Genomic DNA, 18,750 nt, shown 5'->3' with positions numbered 1-18,750 from the left:
CACCTCAGCGTGCACACCTCACACGTACACACCTCAGTGCACACACACCTCACATGTAAACACCTCAGCGTGCACACCTCACACGTACACACCTCAGTGCACGCACACCTCACATGTAAACACCTCAGCGTGCACACCTCACACGTACACACCTCAGTGCACGCACACCTCACATGTAAACACCTCAGCGTGCATACCTCACAAGTGCTGCCCGAGTCTCCTGCTAAATGCACAACTTTACCCTTGAGTTTCTTAAAAGTCCAGCATCAGTAATTTCACCTACACCTGGCACCACAGGTCAGTGTCTGCCGCTGATCCTCCCCAACACAGGCTGAGCTGTCCTGACCCAGAGCAGTAATGCCATTCGAGATGAGGAGGGTCCCATGAAAGTGACACTCGAGCACCACAGGCTCCTGCTGACCAAAGATGGACCGATACGAGCTCCAAGAACAATGGCCACAATGGGCCGAAGCATGGGTACACTGGACCCCTGAGTCACAAAGCAAAACCCATGGGTCACCTCTGATGCCCAGAGTACAACTCATTCTGAACACTAATAAATAAGATGGCTCTGCAGGAACCAGAATTTCCAGAAAGCCAAGTTCCTCCATACGGATCCCAAGTAACACAGGAAGGAGGCAGAAGAGGGTGAGAAGATCCGCACCAGCCTCGTGGACCCGGTCTGGGCACGGGACGGAGGCTGGCGGGGAGTCTGCCATGCAAGGACCAGGCAGATGCCACCCGAGGGGCCTCAGACCCACCCCACCTGTCCGCCACTGTCGGCAAGGAGCGGGAGGGCAGAGCCCACGTTCACCAAAACCATGAACACGCCCCCAGCCAAGTCCAGAGCTAGGGAAATTCCAGTAGAAGAAGCTCCAAGTTTCTTTACAAATAAACAGGACGAAACATAAAGGAGAAGAGAACTTATTCTAAAGTGTGAGACTCAGAAATCAGCAGCCAGATTCAGTGTCTGCACTGCGAGGGGGCCAGTGTGAAACCAGCTGTGCAGACAATCGGGGGAAACCGAAGGGACAGGAGATTCAAGGGACCGTCACTGTCCATCGCAGTGATGACAGTGAGGTGAAGGACAGGTGAAATGCCATGACTTCTGAGACTTGTCCAATCGAAAGCAAGCAAAGTCGGGCAGGGAGCGCTGAGAACTGGGAACCATGCGGCGAGGAGGCAGGGGGACTCTGTAGCTCTGAAGCTCTGTGTTCTGGCTCCACACCGAGGAGGCAGGGGGACTCTGTAGCTCTGAAGCTGTGTTCTGGCTCCACACCGAGGAGGCAGGGGGACTCTGTAGCTCTGAAGCTCTGTGTTCTGGCTCCACACCGAGGAGGCAGGGGGACTCTGTAGCTCTGAAGCTGTGTTCTGGCTCCACACCGAGGAGGCAGGGGGACTCTGTAGCTCTGAAGCTGTGTTCTGGCTCCACACCGAGGAGCCGATGGGGTCAGGTGGTCAGTCAGGGTCTGGCCCCGAGAGACGCGGGCACCTGGTGTCAAGGACACCTGTGCACACGCTTGTCCAGCAGCACAGCGGGTCACGCTCAACACCATCGGGCTCTCTAAAGTTTGCCAGTTAAACATCCACACACAACAGCTCGGTGTGGCCTGGCACATTGCCCTGCGTGCCAGTGGTCACCGGCCACGGCGACCGTTTCTGCGAAACTCCTGCTGTCGCTTCTGCTTGGACCCCTACCCCCATTTGTAGGTGGTCTCTGTATATGTCTGGTGAGAATTCTTTGTGGTTTTTATACTTCACAAACGCCTGCCCTTGACTGTAACCTGTCTTTATACTTCCTTTAAAATGTTAGATTTCTTACAACAATCAAATGTCTCCAGTCCTCATGGCTCCTCCCTCCCCAAGGTCTCAGGGGTGTCATCATCTAGACCAGCGATTTTAACCTATCGCATCTCATGGCACACATACTAATTACTAAAATTCTGCAGCACACCAAAAAAAATGTATTCTGTTTTTTGCCTGACCAAAAAAAAATTTATCATTTTGATTCATTCCCACCAGACAGCTATTGCTGGTGTCAGTTTTTTATTTGACAGCTAAGGGAAAAGAGGTCAGTGCCCCTGACTAAACAGCCAGGTACCACATGTCTTAAAAATTCTTGTGACACACTAGTTGAAAATCGCTGGTCTATACCAAGAAAAATGCCTTCTAATTTTTGGAGTTACTACGCCCTTTGCCGTCAACCTTGGTCTCCTGTGCAGCCCCTTCTCCTGACCAGTCCCACCAGGAGCTTGTCCACAGAGGAGGTCCAGGGGCAGCACCAGCTGTGACAGCTTCCCCGGGGATGGCCCACCCCACCGTCGGGATGGCTCAGTCAGCAAAGACTCCTCTAACAGGCACACTGTGAAAACTTCCTTTTAACATTTTTAAATTAACTTTGTAGCACGGTTAAAAATACTAGGTGATTCTACACCTACCATAAATGAGGCTAGGTACTTGGAGCCTCTCATCATATGCCCCAGAGTAATTCGATGAGTGTTGATGTAAAATGTGGGACTATCGTTGACAATCTGGATCAGACGGTCAGCCAACATAAACAGAACCGATTATTTACCACAAACTCTTCTAATTAACTAAAAATTGAACTTTTGTTATATTCATGCTTTTCCTTAAATCATGTTAATTATTTTAACAAAGGAAAGAGGCATTCCAATATTTTACAAGTATATAAATGTGCAATACACAATTAAAACAAAAAGTAGGCCCTGGCCAGTTGGCTCAGCGGTAGAGCGTCGGCCTGGCGTGCAGGAATCCCAGGTTCGATTCCCAGCTAGGGCACACAGGAGAAGCGCCCATCTGCTTCTCTACCCCTCCCCCTCTCCTTCCTCTGTCTCTCTCTTCCCCTCCCGCAGCCAAGGCTCCATTGGAGCAAAGATGGCCTGGGCGCTGGGGATGGCTCTGTGGCCTCTGCCTCAGGCGCTAGAATGGCTCTGGATGCAACAGAGCAATGCCCCAGATGGGCAGAACATCGCCCCCTGGTGGGCATGCCAGGTGGATCCCGGTCGGGCGCATGTGGGAGTCTGTCTGACTGCCTCCCCATTTCCAGCTTCGGAAAAATGAAATAAATAAATAAATAAAATATAAATAAATAAATAAAACAAAAAGTAGGTGATCTGTTCCATAAATATATCCATTGGAGTATGCTGAATTCTTAGTCTCTAACTTAATGTTCTACTCTTGACTCATCCAAAATCAGAAAACTATCAATAATTCCACTCCCAGCAGACTTCAAATTGGGCAATAACACGACCAGAGGAAACTCCGGTCTGAAGGCTCCGAGGGATGCCCAGCACAGCCTGCGGGCAGGTCCAGCTGAGAGAGGACAGAAACGAGCCTCCCGTGCTGAGGACCAAGCACCATCCGTTCAGCAGACACGGATGAGAAGCCACAGTCGTGCGCCTGGCTCTCGCCCAGCCCTCCTTAGCCAGCACTCCCCGGAGGAGTGCTCAGGGCGCCCGCAGAGGGGGCTCGCCCCAGCTCACACCTGGCCTCCAGGTGACCCTCCAAGTCACAGCCCTGCACTCCCACCAACCTGAGGGCCCCACCCAATCCCCAGTGTCACTCGGAAACACCCACCTTACATCAAACTTCCAGTTCACAAGTTCTGGCCTTTCAGCCCCTCTAAGAGGTTGGCAGCTTTGGAGTGACGCTGTCCCTCACAAGGTGACACTCTGCTGTCTTACCAACAGGCCTGGCGGTGATTTCCTGTACTGTTACGTGCACGGGGCCAGGCGGGGACCCACCAGGTCTGTATTTCTGATGCTGACATCAGATACCAAAACACCCCTGATAAGTGAAGTCCGAGTCCTGCTTTGTGATCAGGTTTGACAAATAGAAAGTTGCACATCTAAGGAGAGAAATCATTAATAAAAGTAGAAATGAGAAAAGTAGGAAAGAAGGAAGCTTGGGGGGTCCATTCTGGGCCCAGGTAAAGAAGGTGGTGGAAGCCCCAGGGCTGATGGGCCAGCCTGGGGCCATTTCTGTCCCAGCCATGAAGCCAACTGGTTAACGACATGGCCGTTTCCAGACAGTTAGAGCAATGCCTGTGCCCAAGCCAAGGAGGAAGATGTGAACTAGTAGCTGTCAGCACCCACGTGCCCCATGGTGGGGGGAGGGGGTGCTTTGTAAAGGAGGAACCAGAGCAGGTACTGTGAACATGAGCTAGGAGAACAGAGGCCCAGTCTGCAGGAGGCAGCGTAGTGAGGAGACCAGGGAGCCAGGGAGCCCGAGGTGGGAAAGGCAAGCACAACCCAGGTCCTGAGCCAGGAAGGAAAGGCCCTGGTAGGGAGCGCTAAGATCAGTGGGCAAAAGCAGGAAGAGAAACAATGTTTACAGAGTTTCAAAGTATCTCCCACTAGATACTCAGTAGTTACAAAGGAGAAACAGTAACTCTTCAGTCAGGAAACATCACACAAAACCACAGGAGTGAGTGTCTGCCAAGAAAAAAGTCTGTTCTGTGTCAAGACCATGCAAGACCAGACTGAGGATACCTGGCCCTAAGGCAGTGAGAACGGTCACACCTGGCCCAGGAGAAAGGACACTATTGGAACAAAGTCCTCAGATGGGCTCGCAGCAGCCTCTGGTTACAGAAGACCTAACACCTGGGGACGCTGGGAGTGGGGTGGATGGGAATTCTTTGTATGATTTTTGCAAAGCTTTTTTTACAGACCACAAAATAAACAAACATTGAGAACTCTGGGCACCACTGCCTTCTGGGTTCCACCACAGTGCCGGCTTTTCACACCCCGCAGCCACGGCCGCAGGACCACGCTGCTAGAATTAAGATTCTGCAAGTTTAAAATGCATATAGTTTATTTCTAAATATTGTTGACCCTAAAGACGTCAATTCTAATTCAAAACACGACTATAATGTATTCCCAATGAAAAGAATTTCAACAGAATTTTCATAAAGAAAAATTAATTTTCAAGATAAGCTTGGGGGAGGGTATACACAGGCCCAGTCCTCAAGGTTAAACGCATTTCAGTAAAGATGGCCAACAAAGAGACAAATGTGAACAGACAGAATGAAAAGAAAAAAATACAGAAACATCTGCACAGCCGATCAGAATCCAACACACACACACCGAGTGGCGTTTCGAATAAAGGTAAAGGCTAACAGCAGCCAGAGTGGGCAGGGGCTGCAGGCTGGCAGCACCTGGGTGGGTCAGGCACCCACCGTCACTGCCTGGCTGTTGCCCACCAGCGTGACCCGCCAGGCCCTGTGACCCAGCAACCCCTGCCTGGGAATTCATCCAGCACTCACATGTGTGCTCCAAGAAGCTCGTGTAGCACACTCACAGAGCACTGCAGTGACGGCACCAGACTGGGAACAACCTACTCAACTCCCCGTGGGGCTGGAGATGACGCGAGAGCCACAGGCTGGAGGCTCTGAGGTCGTCCAGAGGTCCTGGCTTCAGGCAGAGTCACCTGGAGAGGAGCTCCTGAAACCCCCATGGTTAGGTCAACCTCTCAGCGGTGGCCCAGGAGTCAGCATTTTACAGCCCCAGTGAAGTGACTGCTGGGCCGGTTCCTAATGTGACATGGGGGGGGGGGGGTGCAGAGTGCTATGAGGACAGTGACAACCATGCCCAGCCACAGGCAGACAGACAGGTCCCCGCCAGCTGCTAGTCCCAGCACGACACAACAGAGCCCATAAATACAGTCCGTGATACATGACAGAAAAAATATACAAACATAGAAACTTATATAAAACACAGAAGCTCTACAAAAGAAAACATGGGCCCCCGTTACCTTTAGGGAGAACTCGCTTCCATCACACACTTACAACCTTCAAAAACATTTCCCCCAATTTGCCAGCCAGCTCATCTACCACAAGTCAGCCAAACGCATATCACAGAAACCCAATGGATCAATACTGGACTTTTTTTTAACAGATACATTTTGAGGAAATAAAAGAGAAATAGAGGATCAACTACAAGCGATCTGTAACTGAGCCTTATTTGTAGATTTACACAGACCTGTATCACTCGTCGTCCACAGGCAGGTCCACGGGCTGAGCTCACTGTCCCGAGCCCAGGATGCCCATACACACCCCTGTGCAGCACAAGAACCTCTCAGGCTCACAACACTCGACAGTGTATGTACAATGTGAGCTCAAAATCAGCACGGGGTACGGGGAATGCTCAGGACAAAATGGTCAGCAAAACAGAAGCCACATGCAATGCGGCTTCATAAACATACAGTCACCCCCTTATCTGGGGAGACATGTTCCAAGACCCCCGTGGATGCCTGAAATAGCAGATGAGGGGACTATGGTACTTGTGTGTGTGCACACAGTCACAAAACACACACACATGCATTGACATTCATGGGAAAACCTGTAGAAAATGTCCCAGGGACCAGCAGGGAGGGGTGGGTGTTCTCTTTAATATTCATCCTCATTCCCCAAGCACCCCACAGTGGGCATAATTAGAAAGGAAGCGGACGGCCTGTTCCCGTCTCAGTGGTGCGCAGTCACGGTGACAACAGCACCAGGAACCCACTAGAACGCTGAGTGTAGGAGCTGTGTTCAGCCGTTCTCACGCTCCAGCCTCAGTCCATCCTCACCACAGGCCGCCTGGGCGGGCGCCTGGGTGCCATTTGGTGGCATTCTGGTATGTCCATGTGACCCTATTCGGGGGCCCGTGCAGTGGGCACCTGAAAAAGCCAGGCCAACAAAGGAAGGACCCATGTAGTCCTTCCAGCAGAGGAAGGAGCTGGGCCTCAGGCGGCTGACCACACGCGGAGAGGGTGCCCTGGCCCAGAGCAGCCCCCTCCTCTGCTGACAGCCCACACGGGGTGTGATCACCATAGGATGTTCATGGCGCCCAGTGTCCAATACAAAGTTACCGGCTGTATGAAGAAGCAGGAAAATGTGACTTAAAATCAGGAGACAGTTCAACCAACTGAAACAAAACAAGAGACGGCAGCAACGATGGAGGCTTTAATCAGCTCCTGTCAACACACCGAACAACTGAGAGAAACCATGAAGGCAGGAAGCCCTAAGAAGGAACCCAGGGGCACGTGCAGAAAACCCACCCCCGCGGTAAACACGGGGCTGCTGAGCTCAATGGGGATCCGATGCCGCAGCAGGAAGGAGGAAATCTGGAGACGGCCACAGAGAAGAGAAAGATGGGGGCGGCCTGGGACTCAGAGCTCCAACGTCCCCGGCAGCATAAACACAGGGAAGCAGGCAAGCTGCAGGAACAAGTGCTGAAGGGAACCGCCAGAGCACGGGGTGGGGGGCGGGTCCTGCGCAGGGACAGCCCCACTTGCTCACCCCCTCAAACGGCCCAGAGAGACGAGGACACCGGGATGACACCCTTTAGGAAAGCAGCCCCCTGCAGTGCCCAAGGAGCCACCTCGGCAGTGAGGGCCAAGGGTGCAGGTCTGGGACAGATGTGGGGGGCTCCTCCTGCAGCCCGAACCCTGGGCCCCTGCCCTGCCCCAGCCCCCCGCAGACTGCAGGCCCTGTCACGCCCCGTTCTCTACTGGAGCCCTATATGCATGGCCAGCCCCGCCTGCATCCCCACACTCGCCCGCTGGACAACGGCTGCTTCACCTTCAGGACTGGGCAGTGCTGCCCTCCCTCCTGCACGTGGGCTTCCCCACTGTCATGTCCCTGAGTCGTTCACTGTGCTTCCTAACCAGGAACCAACTCAGAGGCGCCCCAGACAGAGCAGAGGGAGTGCAAGCAGCAGGAGGAACAAAAGGGACAGTAACTCCGCGGAGGCGGAGAGGGATGAGGGGGCTCTGCTCAGCAGGACACGGCAGGGACACTCGTGTCCAAGGGGGGAGAGAGCTTTTCCTGCACACGGAGCACCAGGCAGCAGGCCATGTGTCCCATGCTGCCACATCAGACACAAGTGGGTGTCAGCTCCTGTCACCCACCAGGGGCAGGAGGGCATGCAACTAGTTCACGGACCAGGGCTCAACCATGCAGAGCAGCTGAGGAGGACGGCACGGGGCCCCTCACTGCCACTTGTCCCCACCCCAGCTCACTGATGCATACAGCCTGTGAGGGAGGGGCTGCTGTCACATCTCCTCCACTAAGGAGACACAGAAAGGGGACACTGCGGGCCCAAGGCAAATCAGTCACCAGGGCCATCTCCAAGGGGACTCTGGGCCCTGGGCTCCCAGTACGGACGGCGCTGCGGTGTCCAGAGGGAGGAGTGCGGCCCCATGGACACCAGGTCTCCACGGGCTGTGCGGTGACGCACTCTGCCAACCTCATCAGGGACAGAGAGGAAGAAGACTGAAGCCCCTCCCTGAGCGCTGTCACGCAGCCTGCACACACTGCCCTGAGCGCTGTCACGCAGCCTGCACACACTGCCCTGAGCGCTGTCACGCAGCCTGCACACACTGCCCTGAGCGCTGTCACGCAGCCTGCACACACTGCCCTGAGCGCTGTCACGCAGCCTGCACACACTGCCCTGAGCGCTGTCACGCAGCCTGCACACACTGCCCTGAGCGCTGTCACGCAGCCTGCACACACTGCCCTGAGCGCTGTCACGCAGCCTGCACACACTGCCCTGAGCGCGGTCACGCAGCCTGCACACACTGCCCTGAGCGCGGTCACGCAGCCTGCACACACTGCCCTGAGCGCGGTCACGCAGCCTGCACACACTGCCCTGAGCGCTGTCACGCAGCCTGCACACACTGCCCTGAGCGCTGTCACGCAGCCTGCACACACTGCCCTGAGCGCGGTCACGCAGCCTGTACACACTGCCCTGAGTGCGGTCACGCAGCCTGCACACACAGGAGCTAAAGAAACACTGAGACCGGTGGCTGTCACCCAGCAAGAGCCACTTCCACACAAACCCACCCACCGGTGTCCAGCGAGAAGGAAGAAGGTCTTACTTGGGAAGAGCCGAGGGCGCCCTCTGGGCCTGGGCAGCAGCCGCGTCAGTGCCTGGAGGCTCGGCGTCCCCCCGGGGGCCTGAGGCCACCTCCTGCACTGCGCCCAGCTGGCCTGGAGGCTCTGCAGGCCCGCCCGAGGCCAAGTCCGTGGTGGAGTTGACCTCCGCCTCCTGCACCGGAGTGGGCACAGGCTCCTGCTCCACCACCACCGCAGCTGTAGCTTCCTCCTCCTTCCTCCTCATCTTCTCCTCCAGCTCCTTCCTCCTCTTCTCGTCATCCTGACGGGCCATGTGGTCAAAGGTCTGGAACACCTACAATCAAACAGTGACCCTGCAGTGAGCGGCAGAAATGCAGCAGCACCCAGCGAGAGAGAAAAGCCGTTCCCAAAGCCCCGCTGCGCTGCTGGGAGAGCACCCAATGGGGGTTTCAGAGCCAACAGGCGTGCCCCCCGGGGGCGAGCCTCGCACAGCCACTTCCAGCCTCAGCAGGCGCAGCCCACGGTCCCGCCTGCCCTCGTCCCGACACCCCGTCTGCTGGCAACGCCGAGGACACTGTCCAGTGACTGCACAAGGCTAAGGCCCCAACAACTCCGGCTGCAGAGGGAAGGTGGAACCTCGCTGACCTCCACTCCTCAGAACCACGGCAGGCTACTGCGCAGACTCGGAAACGTTTGGGAATTCAATTCAACAAATTCCCAGCCTTGCCTGCAATGTGCAAGAACACAAAATCCACTGACAGCCCCCCCCCCCAGAACTCAACAGGTGGGGTGAGCCAGCCCTGTCTTTTCTGGAACACTGTCACCCATGAAAGTGCTGGGACTCCCCCCAACAGTGTGGCCAGGACAGACTGTGTGCATACCTGCCATGCCATCAGAGTGAGGGTGCAAACAGGCATTTCATTTCAGAGGACAGAAATATGAAGACGTTTATGTTACTTGGAAGGAGAAGACCTGAATCAGACCTTCAACAAAAGGCACATCTTCCTCAGGAAGCATATTTCCAAAGAACAGGTCACCAATAACAGCTCCTGCAGTTGCTGGAGGCGGGAAGGATGGGACATACAACACCCCAAGTGACCCTCATGTAAATTGTGGACTCTGGGTGACAACAACATGTACACGCAGGTTCATCATCTGCAGCCCACGCTACAACTCTGGCAGGGGCGAGGAAGATGGGGGAGCATGGGCATGTGGGAAATCTCTGCATCTTCCCCTCAACTTTGGTGTGAAGCTAAAACTGCTCTAAAAAGTAGTTGTGATAAAATACAAAGTAACACTTTTCATAAGTGGGCAGGAGTCATTCTCCAAAGGACTGGAATGCAGTCAGGTATTTTATAATCATGAATGTTCACTGAGCAGAAAGACAAAACCAAAGAAGGTAATACCACACTAAACTATGCCAAATATTGTTAAAAACATTCTCTGAAGACCCGGAAATGCTGAGGCAGGCAGCACCGACATGTCCAAGAGGAGGAAGAGGAGGTCCAGGGGGTGAGAACTTGTCCAGGGTTCCACTAGTGAAGAAAGTAAAAATTACCCCTGACCAGTGGTGGTGCAGTGGATAGAGCATCAACCTGGGATCCTGAGGACTCAGGTTCAAAACCCCAAAGAAGCCAGCTTGAGTGTGGGCTCATCGGGTTGAGCACAGGCTTACCAGCTTGAGTGTGGGACCATCAACATGACCCTATGGTCACTGGCTCAAGCCCAAGGGTCTCTGGCTAGGCTGGAGCTCCCCGGTTAAGGCATGTATAAGAAAGCAATCAATGAACAACTAAAGTGTTGCAAATGAGTCGATGCTTCTCATCTCTCTCCCTTCCTGTGTCTGTCTCTCTCTCTTACACACACACACACACACACACAAATTAAAAGTTACTGTCCAGGCAGCACCAAGCACTGAGAGATGTGGGCCAAGGAAAACAAGAGTCCTAATACCTGCAGGCGCCAGACCATTTCTACTTCAGAGAACCTGTCCCCTGACTCACGCTCTCTGACACCCACACTGGTGACCTGAACCCTTGGCCCCCAGAGCCGCTCATCCTCCTGACACCTCACAGCTTCATCTTAATGCCCCAAAAACAGCAACCACAGGGGTCCTAACCTCTGGGACCTCCCACCACCCACAGCCTCTCATTCATTCTAGAATGCAGGATTGTGGGGCTGGAAGGGCATCTGTGGTCTCCAACCAACCTTCTCACTGACAGGGGTGACTCACCCAGCTTCCCAGGACTCCGCAAGGGACAGACAGAGCGGCTGCCCTGACTCTCCTGGGTGGGCTTCTACACAGACTCCTCAAAGACTCCAGGACAAACACAGAGTGTCAACTGAAATGAATGGAATGTCATGCTAAACATATTTTTCTCAAAACCCACAAAAATATCATGGAGTGGAATATGTCTTTCCCAGTGAGGGTCCTTCAAACTGTGCATCAGGTGGTACAGATCTTCAGAATTAGGGAGAAAGTTTAAGAAGTTTTGCACCAGCCCCCGAATGTCAGAAAAAGCTTCCAAGTTCCAATCCTCTTATCCAAACCTTCTTAGTCTGTGTTCTGAAGAGACCCCCAAGCACCTCACCTCGCTGCAGTGGAAGTCGCCTTCTGCCATTGAGTCAGGGGCAGACAAGCAGGGTGGGGTCGGTCAGGAAGCCACCTAATGCCACTGAGAGGTGACGCTGTCCAGCACTGAGTCACTCAATCTGACTCAGCACCTTTTATTTGTTATAAAGTGTAGTTAAAGACATTAATTTCGCCTGACCAGGCAGTGGTGCATTGGATAGAGCATTGGACTGGGATGCGGAGGACCCAGGTTCGAGACCCCGAGGTCGCCAGCTTGAGTGCGGGCTCATCTGGTTTGAGCAAAGTTCACCAGCTTGGACCCAAGGTCGCTGGCTCAAGCAGGGGGTTACTCAGTCTGCTGTAGCCCCACGGTCATGGTACATATGAGAAAGCAATCAATGAACAACTAAAGTGCCACAAGTACGAGTTGATACTTATCTCTCTCCATTCCTGTCTGTCTGTCCCTATCTATCCCTCTCTCTGACTCTCTGTCTCTGTTAAAAAAAAAAACAACAAACAAACAAATTAAAAAAACACATTAATTTCAGGTGTACAACACACTCAACCTCTGTATAACCTCACAAAGCAATCACCAGGACCACTGCGATAACCTGTCACCTCATAAAGTTATCACACTATCAGTGATTATACTCCCTGTGCTGTACATCACATCCCATGTCTTAATTTGTTTTAACTGGAAATCGGTGCCAACTCAGTATCTTCTCCCCCCCTTAAATGAAAAGGGGGGGCAGTGCAGACAGACAGACTCCCATGTGCCAGTCGAGGATCCACCCGGCATGCCCACCAGGAGGCGATGCTCTGCCCATCTGGGATGTTGCTCTGTTACAACCAGAGCCATTCTAGTGCCTGAGGCGGAGGCCATGGAGCCATCCTCAGTGCTGGGGCCAACTTTGCTCCAATAGAGCCTTGGCTGCGGGAGAGGAAGAGAGAGACAGAGAGAAAGGAGAGGGGGAAAGATGGAGAAGCAGATGGGTGCCTCTCCTGTGTGCCCTGGCCAGGAATCGAACCCGGAACATCCACATACTGGGCCAACACTCTACCCCTGAGCCAACCGGCCAGGGTCCCAACTCAGTATCTTGACATCCCATCCACAAAAAAACTCCTAGCCAATACTGAACTATCTTACAAGTGTCCCTCCAAATGCCTCAGTAGTTCAAGGACAGCTCCTAGAATTCACCCTGATCTTCCTAAACAATATTCCTAGGGCGCATCTGATCTGTGAAGGTTCCTGGGCAATGCTTCCAGAAAACACCACCCTTTCTTAACCATCTGCTGGAAACTGCCCCTTGGTTGTAGTCAGTCTCACTGCCCTGCCTACTTCCCACTGCTCCCACTCTGCAGCCTCTGCTTCCGCCATCCCTTCCCTGACCATCCCCCAAGGGCTGCCCTCCACCTTCAGCTCTGCTCTCCCTCAACCCCCCCCCCTCAGTCCCATCCAGTCCATCTAAAACTAGGCCTTTTCCCCTAAACTCAAGTGACAGGACAGCGAATGCACTGTCGTTATTCCAGTCGCCCAAGCTTGAGACCTCAGGTCACCTGATTCATCCACCCCCTCCCTCTGCCCTGCTCCCTTCCCATTTCATTAAATGGGTCACGATGTCTTAACCAAGAAAGTTGCCTGGAACATAGTAGGTGTTTTATGTACTGACACCAGATAAATGAATTACCTGTCAGTTCATCTATAATATTAAAGGGCAAAGACCAACCTTTCAGACCGTGTTAGAATTAAGCTAGATGGCATCCTCCCACAATAACCAGTACATACCAGGTGCTCAGTCGCTGCTCCTTTCTCCTCTTTTTTGCAAGCTACCATCACCCTAAATAAGTATTCCCACCCTACTATGAAATGGATAAATAATGGAACAGAAAGAACTAACATCACAGAAACGTTGCCAAATTGACACCCTCACCTGTCACAGAAAATTCAACCCTATCTATTTCACAGGGGTGTCCACGCAAGTACTAAACAGCGCTAAAGCCGTTAGAAACCCTTACTGAGACAGCACTCAGCCACTGAAAGGATGAGGAACAGCCATAGGTTCTGAAACACTGAAACCCAGCTCCACGTCTCATTAGACCCTGTCACCTCGGGTAGTTATTCAGACACTGTAAGCCCTTGTCTCTTACTGCAATCACAAACTGTAGGGTGCTTGAGAAAGTGGGAGGGACTGCCTGCATTTCCAGCCTCTCAGGTTCCTGCAAGCAGGCTCGGTGCTTAGCTGAGTACCTGCTTCCAACCCCGCCCAAGCCCCACCTCCCTACAAAACCTCTCATTTCCAAACTTGCTCCCTTCTTTCCAATGGACTGTCACATAACTGGCGTGCCACAGTCCTCGGTTCTGATGTGTTTTATCTTCTCAACCGTAACTAGTGTCACAAGGAGGCCACGACCTAAACGAAACCTTCACATCCCAGTGCGTGTCCAATGCCTGTGGCGGCTGAGTGTAAACACCTGCTACATTCCAAGGTACACAGTCAACTTCGGCGAGTGGATGTTACCAAGACCTCAAACATGTAATAAGTTTAACCCGGGATATACAGACAGACAGATGCTCAAACGTCCTGACTCGTACCCAGGAAGTCACTTGTCAAGTAGGAAGACCGCAGCCACCGGTGACCAGCGGCTCCGGGCGCGCAGACCCCGCGCTTCCACCAGGCCTCCACCCGGCCTGCGCTGCAGGCGCCGCTGCTGACACCGGGAGCATCCGGTGACACCAAGACCGCCGAGAGCCAGTCCTGCTCCCGCAGGGCGCAACCTGATCTGCGACCGGCGTCTCTGCTTACTCGCTCGCAGCCCCGGCCCCAGGACGCGGGTCCCGGGAAGCGCCAGAGGGGGAAACTGAGGCCAACATCGCTGGGAGGGACGGGGGCCGAGATCGCGCGAGTCTGGGGCTCCGGGAAGGGGCATCTGGGGAAAGGGGAGCTCCAGGGGACGAGGCTCCGCCGCCCGCCCGACCACCCGGCGCGCGTCACCTGCAGCACCAGCGCCTGCGCGGCCCCGGGAGGGAAGCCCATGCGGTCGGACGGGTGGCGCAGCAGGCGGTAGAAGTCGGTCTTGCGGTAGAGGAAGCCGAAGAGCACGCGCAGGAAGTCCTGGACGTTGCCCACGTGCTGCAGGATGCCCAGCAGGGCCTGGTCGTACAGCTCGGCCGCCCCGGGCTCCATGGCGTCACCGACCGGACCGCAAGGGAGCTCGCTCACGGCAGGAGCGGCGCGGCCCGGACGCCGGCCCACGGCCACTTCCGGCGCGCCGCGGTAACGGTCCGGCCCCCACGGCGGCCCGCGAAACTTCCGTCCGCGCTCACTCGGTCCCGTGCGGGTCAGCGCTCGGGCGACCTCGCCGTCGGCCCGCCCCCACCGCCCCGCCGGCGTCCTCGCTGAGGAGCGAACCGGGGTCCCGAAGTGGCCGCTAGACGCCAGGGAGCCCGGGGATGCGCTGCTGAGGACGCCTAGTGGCCATGTTGGAAACGGGCGGAAGAGCGGGGCGGCGGCGTCACGCCACCCCGGATTGTCACGTAGTGCCACCCCCGCCTCTTTGCGCTGGCAGGTCCGAGGGGACAGGTGCGCGCGTGCCCGAGGACGCTGTCCCTGGAGGGCGTGCGCAGGCCAAGCCGCGTGCGTCAACAAACGGCTTCTGTCCTGTCAGAAGAGATGAGCTCGCAAACGACAAAACAACAGTGGTTGATCTCCTTTATTTAGTTTTGAGTGTATGGGGCTGACACTGGTTAATAAGATTATATCGGTTTTAGTCGTACAGTTCTACATATAATACGCCACCTGGACATTGTGCTGTGTGTTCACCTACCCGAGTCAAGTCTCCTTCCATCACCATTCCCCACCACCGCCCTCTTCTACCTCCCCCACCCCCTTCCCTCTTGTAGTCACCATGCTGCTGTGTCTGTGAGTCTTTTTTCTTTACTTAATTCTTTCCACTTGGATTGGTCTTCAAGGCCTATTGCTAAGAACAGCCAGTCTGAAAAGGCGCCGTGCAGTATGGCATTCTGGAAAAGGCAGACTGCAGAACTCGTAATCAGGCTGTGGTTGCCAGGGGTAGGTGTGAGAAAAGGTTGGCTGCACAAAGCACAGGTCCCTGGACCTATTCTGGGTGTTAGTGAGGGATGACACCTGGCGTGGCTAGTGATAGAAATAGAGAAGTTACAGCACACAGAGAAACTTAATGGATGCATGTTTTTAAAAAATCACTTAGGAGATTGGGGATCCCAGAATGGAATGCAGAATGTGACAAAGCGATCCACCTGTACTGTATTACAAATGTATGAAACATAGGCCCTGGCTGGTTGGCTCAGTGGATAGAGTGTCAGCCCAGCATGCGGACATCCCAGGTTTGATCCCCAGTCAGGGCACACAGGAGAAGCAACTATCGGCTTCTCTTCTCCTTCCTCTCCCCCTTGTCTCTCTCTTCCCCTCTCGCAGCCAGTGGCTGGAGCATCAGCCTCAGGGGCTGAGGATAGTTTGGTTGATTGAAGCATTGGCCTCAGACGGTGGTTGCCAGGTGGATCCTGGCCAGGGTGCATGAAGGAGTCTGACTCTCTATATCCCCTCCTCTCACTTAAAAAGAAAAATGTATAAAACAGCCTCATTGACGCTGCTGACGGAGGTGTCCTTGGAAATGAGTGGAGTCCAGAGACTAAAGGGAAAGGAAACTACACAGACACTTCATTCTAAGTTGTTTCCCAGGGACACAGGCTGCCTGAAATTCCTAAGTGCCTACTTGGAAATGAGCAATCAAGTAGGTGGTAGTGGCGGGTGGAGCCAGGCTTCTGACTATGGAGTGAGTGTTTGCAGATAAGAAGTAAGGTGGAGCCTGGGATAATGCCTGTGTTGGGTTAGAACAGGCATCACAGTGAACTGTGTGGATCAATACCCGTGGGTTGCTACATTTGGAAGTGTTTTTACACAAACATTTCTTTGCTCTCCCAGCTGAGAGGGCCCAGAAGCAACGATGCCCCAGTAGCAATGTGTACATCAAGCACCCAGATCCTGGTTTCTAATCCTGTGGTTGTAGGTCTTGGGGACCCTCTTATAGTGCCAGAAACTAAAGAACTGCTCAAGAAGGGACAAAAAAAAATCACCATGATGGGCATATGACAAAGGGACCCAGGAGCCAAATGACAGAGCTTCCAAAGGCCAAAGCTGGAGCAATTTGACAAACAAATTAATAAAACAATTAAGGTAGTATTATAACCCGAAGTACAAAATGACTAGCCATGAGTGCATACTGATACATGTATAAACAATGTATTCAGAATGCTGAGCTCTGTTCTCCAGGAGCTGGAACATGGCTCCCCATCCCTAAGTGTAGGGTGTGCACAAGGACTTCCTCCCAATGAACACAGATTAGAAAAGGGGGAAAGGGAATCTGTAGGAAGAAGATGCCTCACAGACACAACCTCAGCTAGGTGACCAATGTCAACGTCACAGCAATTAGTCATGGTGACAGTACTTGCCTTTGACATGATGTGTTGAGAATGACACTCCATCTCTATAGCCTTTCTCCCCAAAACCCATCACCCCAGCCTCATCCAGAGAGAAACACCACATAAACCCCATATGAAGAACATTCTACAAAACACCTGACCACAAAACTGGCCCAGGCACTGAGGACGGCTCCATGGCCACCACCTCAGGCACTAGAATGGCCCCCATTGCAGCAAAGCAACGTCCCAGATAGGCAGAGCATAGCCCCCTGGTGGGCATGCCGGGTGAATCCCAGTCGGGCGCATGTGGGAGTCTGTCTGACTGCCTCCCTGCTTCTCACTTCGGAAAAATACAAAAACAAAACAAAACAACAACAACAAAACACCTGACTAGTCCTCCAAATTGTCAGGTCATCAAAAACCAAGTCTCGCCTGACCAGGTGGTGGCGCAGTGGATACAGCAACAGACTGGGATGCGGAGGACCCAGGTTCGAGACCCCAAGGTCGCCAGCTTGAGCGCAGGCTCATCTGGTTTGAGCAAAAAAAGCTCACCAGCTTGGACCCAAGGTCGCTGGCTCAAGCAAGGGGTTACTCGATCTGCTGTAGCCCCACGGTCAAGGCACATATGAGAAAGCAATCAATGAACAACTAAGGTGTCGCAACGAAAAACTAATGATTGATGCTTCTCATCTCTCCGTTCCTGTCTGTCTGTCCCTATCTCTGACTCTCTCTCTGTCTCTGTAAAAAAACAAACAAACAAAAAACACACCAAGTCTGACAAACTGTTGTACCAACAGGAGCCTCAGGAGATGTGATGACTAAATATCAGGGGGTGTCCTGAGTGGGATCCTAGAATAGAAAAAGGGCACAAGGGAAAAACTGGGAATACTAAATAAAGTAGGGACTTTTGTTAGTAATTATCACTATTGGTTCATTAGCTGTACACTGACAAATGTACTTCACTAATGTGCTATTAGTACAGGGGGCTGGGCATAGGGCATATAAGACCTCTGTCCTATCTTTGCAATTTTTCTGTAAGTCTAGTATTGTTCTTAAAAATTTTTTAATTTATTTCAAAATTGATCATCATTCATCCCTGGCTGGTTGGCTCAGTGGTAGAGTGTCGGCCTGGCGTGTGGATGTCCCGGGTTCGATTCCCGGCCAGGGCACACAGGAGAAGCGCCCATCTGCTTCTCCACCCTTCCCCCTCTCCTTCCTCTCTGTCTCTCTCTTCCCCTCCTGCAGCCAAGTTCCATTGGAGCAAAGTTGGCCCCAGGACTGAGGACGGCTCCATGGCCTCTGCCTCAGGTACTAGAATGGCTCTGGTTGCAGCAGAGCAACACCCCAGATGGGCAGAGCATCTCCTCTTGGTGGGCATGCCAGGTGGATCCCGGTCAGGCGCATGCGGGAGTCTGTGTCTCTGCCTCCGTGCTTCTCACTTAAGGGAAAAAAAAAAGTGATCATCATTCATAATGTTATCCCTCCCCTAAAAGAGCAAGAGGAGGTGTTGTGCTGGTATTGGTACAGGGGAAGTGGCAACCTTGTCCCCTGCTGCTGGCTGTGTGCACAGGACTGCTGCTTAGGGAGCATTTGCCTGTACCTCCAGATGGCTCTCTCACACACAAACTGAAAGTGTGCAAACATGTGCACATCGCACTGGTCCACAGTTCCATACCTGAAATCCCAGAGGCGAGTTGAATTTCAGAATGTAGAATGTGCTTTGGAAAGGTACCGAGTATCTTGGTCTCCGCACTTCTCTAATGTGGGCCATCGCCCGTAACCGAACCTGCTCATGCTGCCCACACCAAGTGGAGAGAAGGCTATGAAGACCCTGTTTATAAAGAGTATAAATAGACACTTCTC

General features: G+C 53.4%; 1 protein-coding gene across 2 annotated transcripts in view; it reads right to left on the bottom strand.

Annotated features, from left to right (window-relative positions):
- The window catches only part of NUDCD3 (NudC domain containing 3), a 33,197-nt gene extending 18,295 nt beyond the window's left edge, over window positions 1–14,902 (bottom strand). The window contains exons 1-2 of one of the 2 annotated variants that reach the window (XM_066238425.1): window positions 14,423–14,902; window positions 8,881–9,191 (exon numbers count right to left, since the gene is read on the bottom strand). In XM_066238425.1, the coding sequence (XP_066094522.1) occupies window positions 8,881–9,191; window positions 14,423–14,614 (503 nt within the window). In that variant the 5' untranslated portion in view covers window positions 14,615–14,902. The remainder of the gene's footprint in view (window positions 1–8,880; window positions 9,192–14,422) is intronic. The other variant, XM_066238423.1, reaches the window with a different exon arrangement.
- Window positions 14,903–18,750: the final 3,848 nt, after the last annotated feature.

This window comes from Saccopteryx bilineata, chromosome 7, assembly GCF_036850765.1.
Source record: "Saccopteryx bilineata isolate mSacBil1 chromosome 7, mSacBil1_pri_phased_curated, whole genome shotgun sequence".
Taxonomy (NCBI): domain Eukaryota; kingdom Metazoa; phylum Chordata; class Mammalia; order Chiroptera; family Emballonuridae; genus Saccopteryx; species Saccopteryx bilineata.
This window is presented reverse-complemented; position numbering and strand designations above follow the sequence as displayed.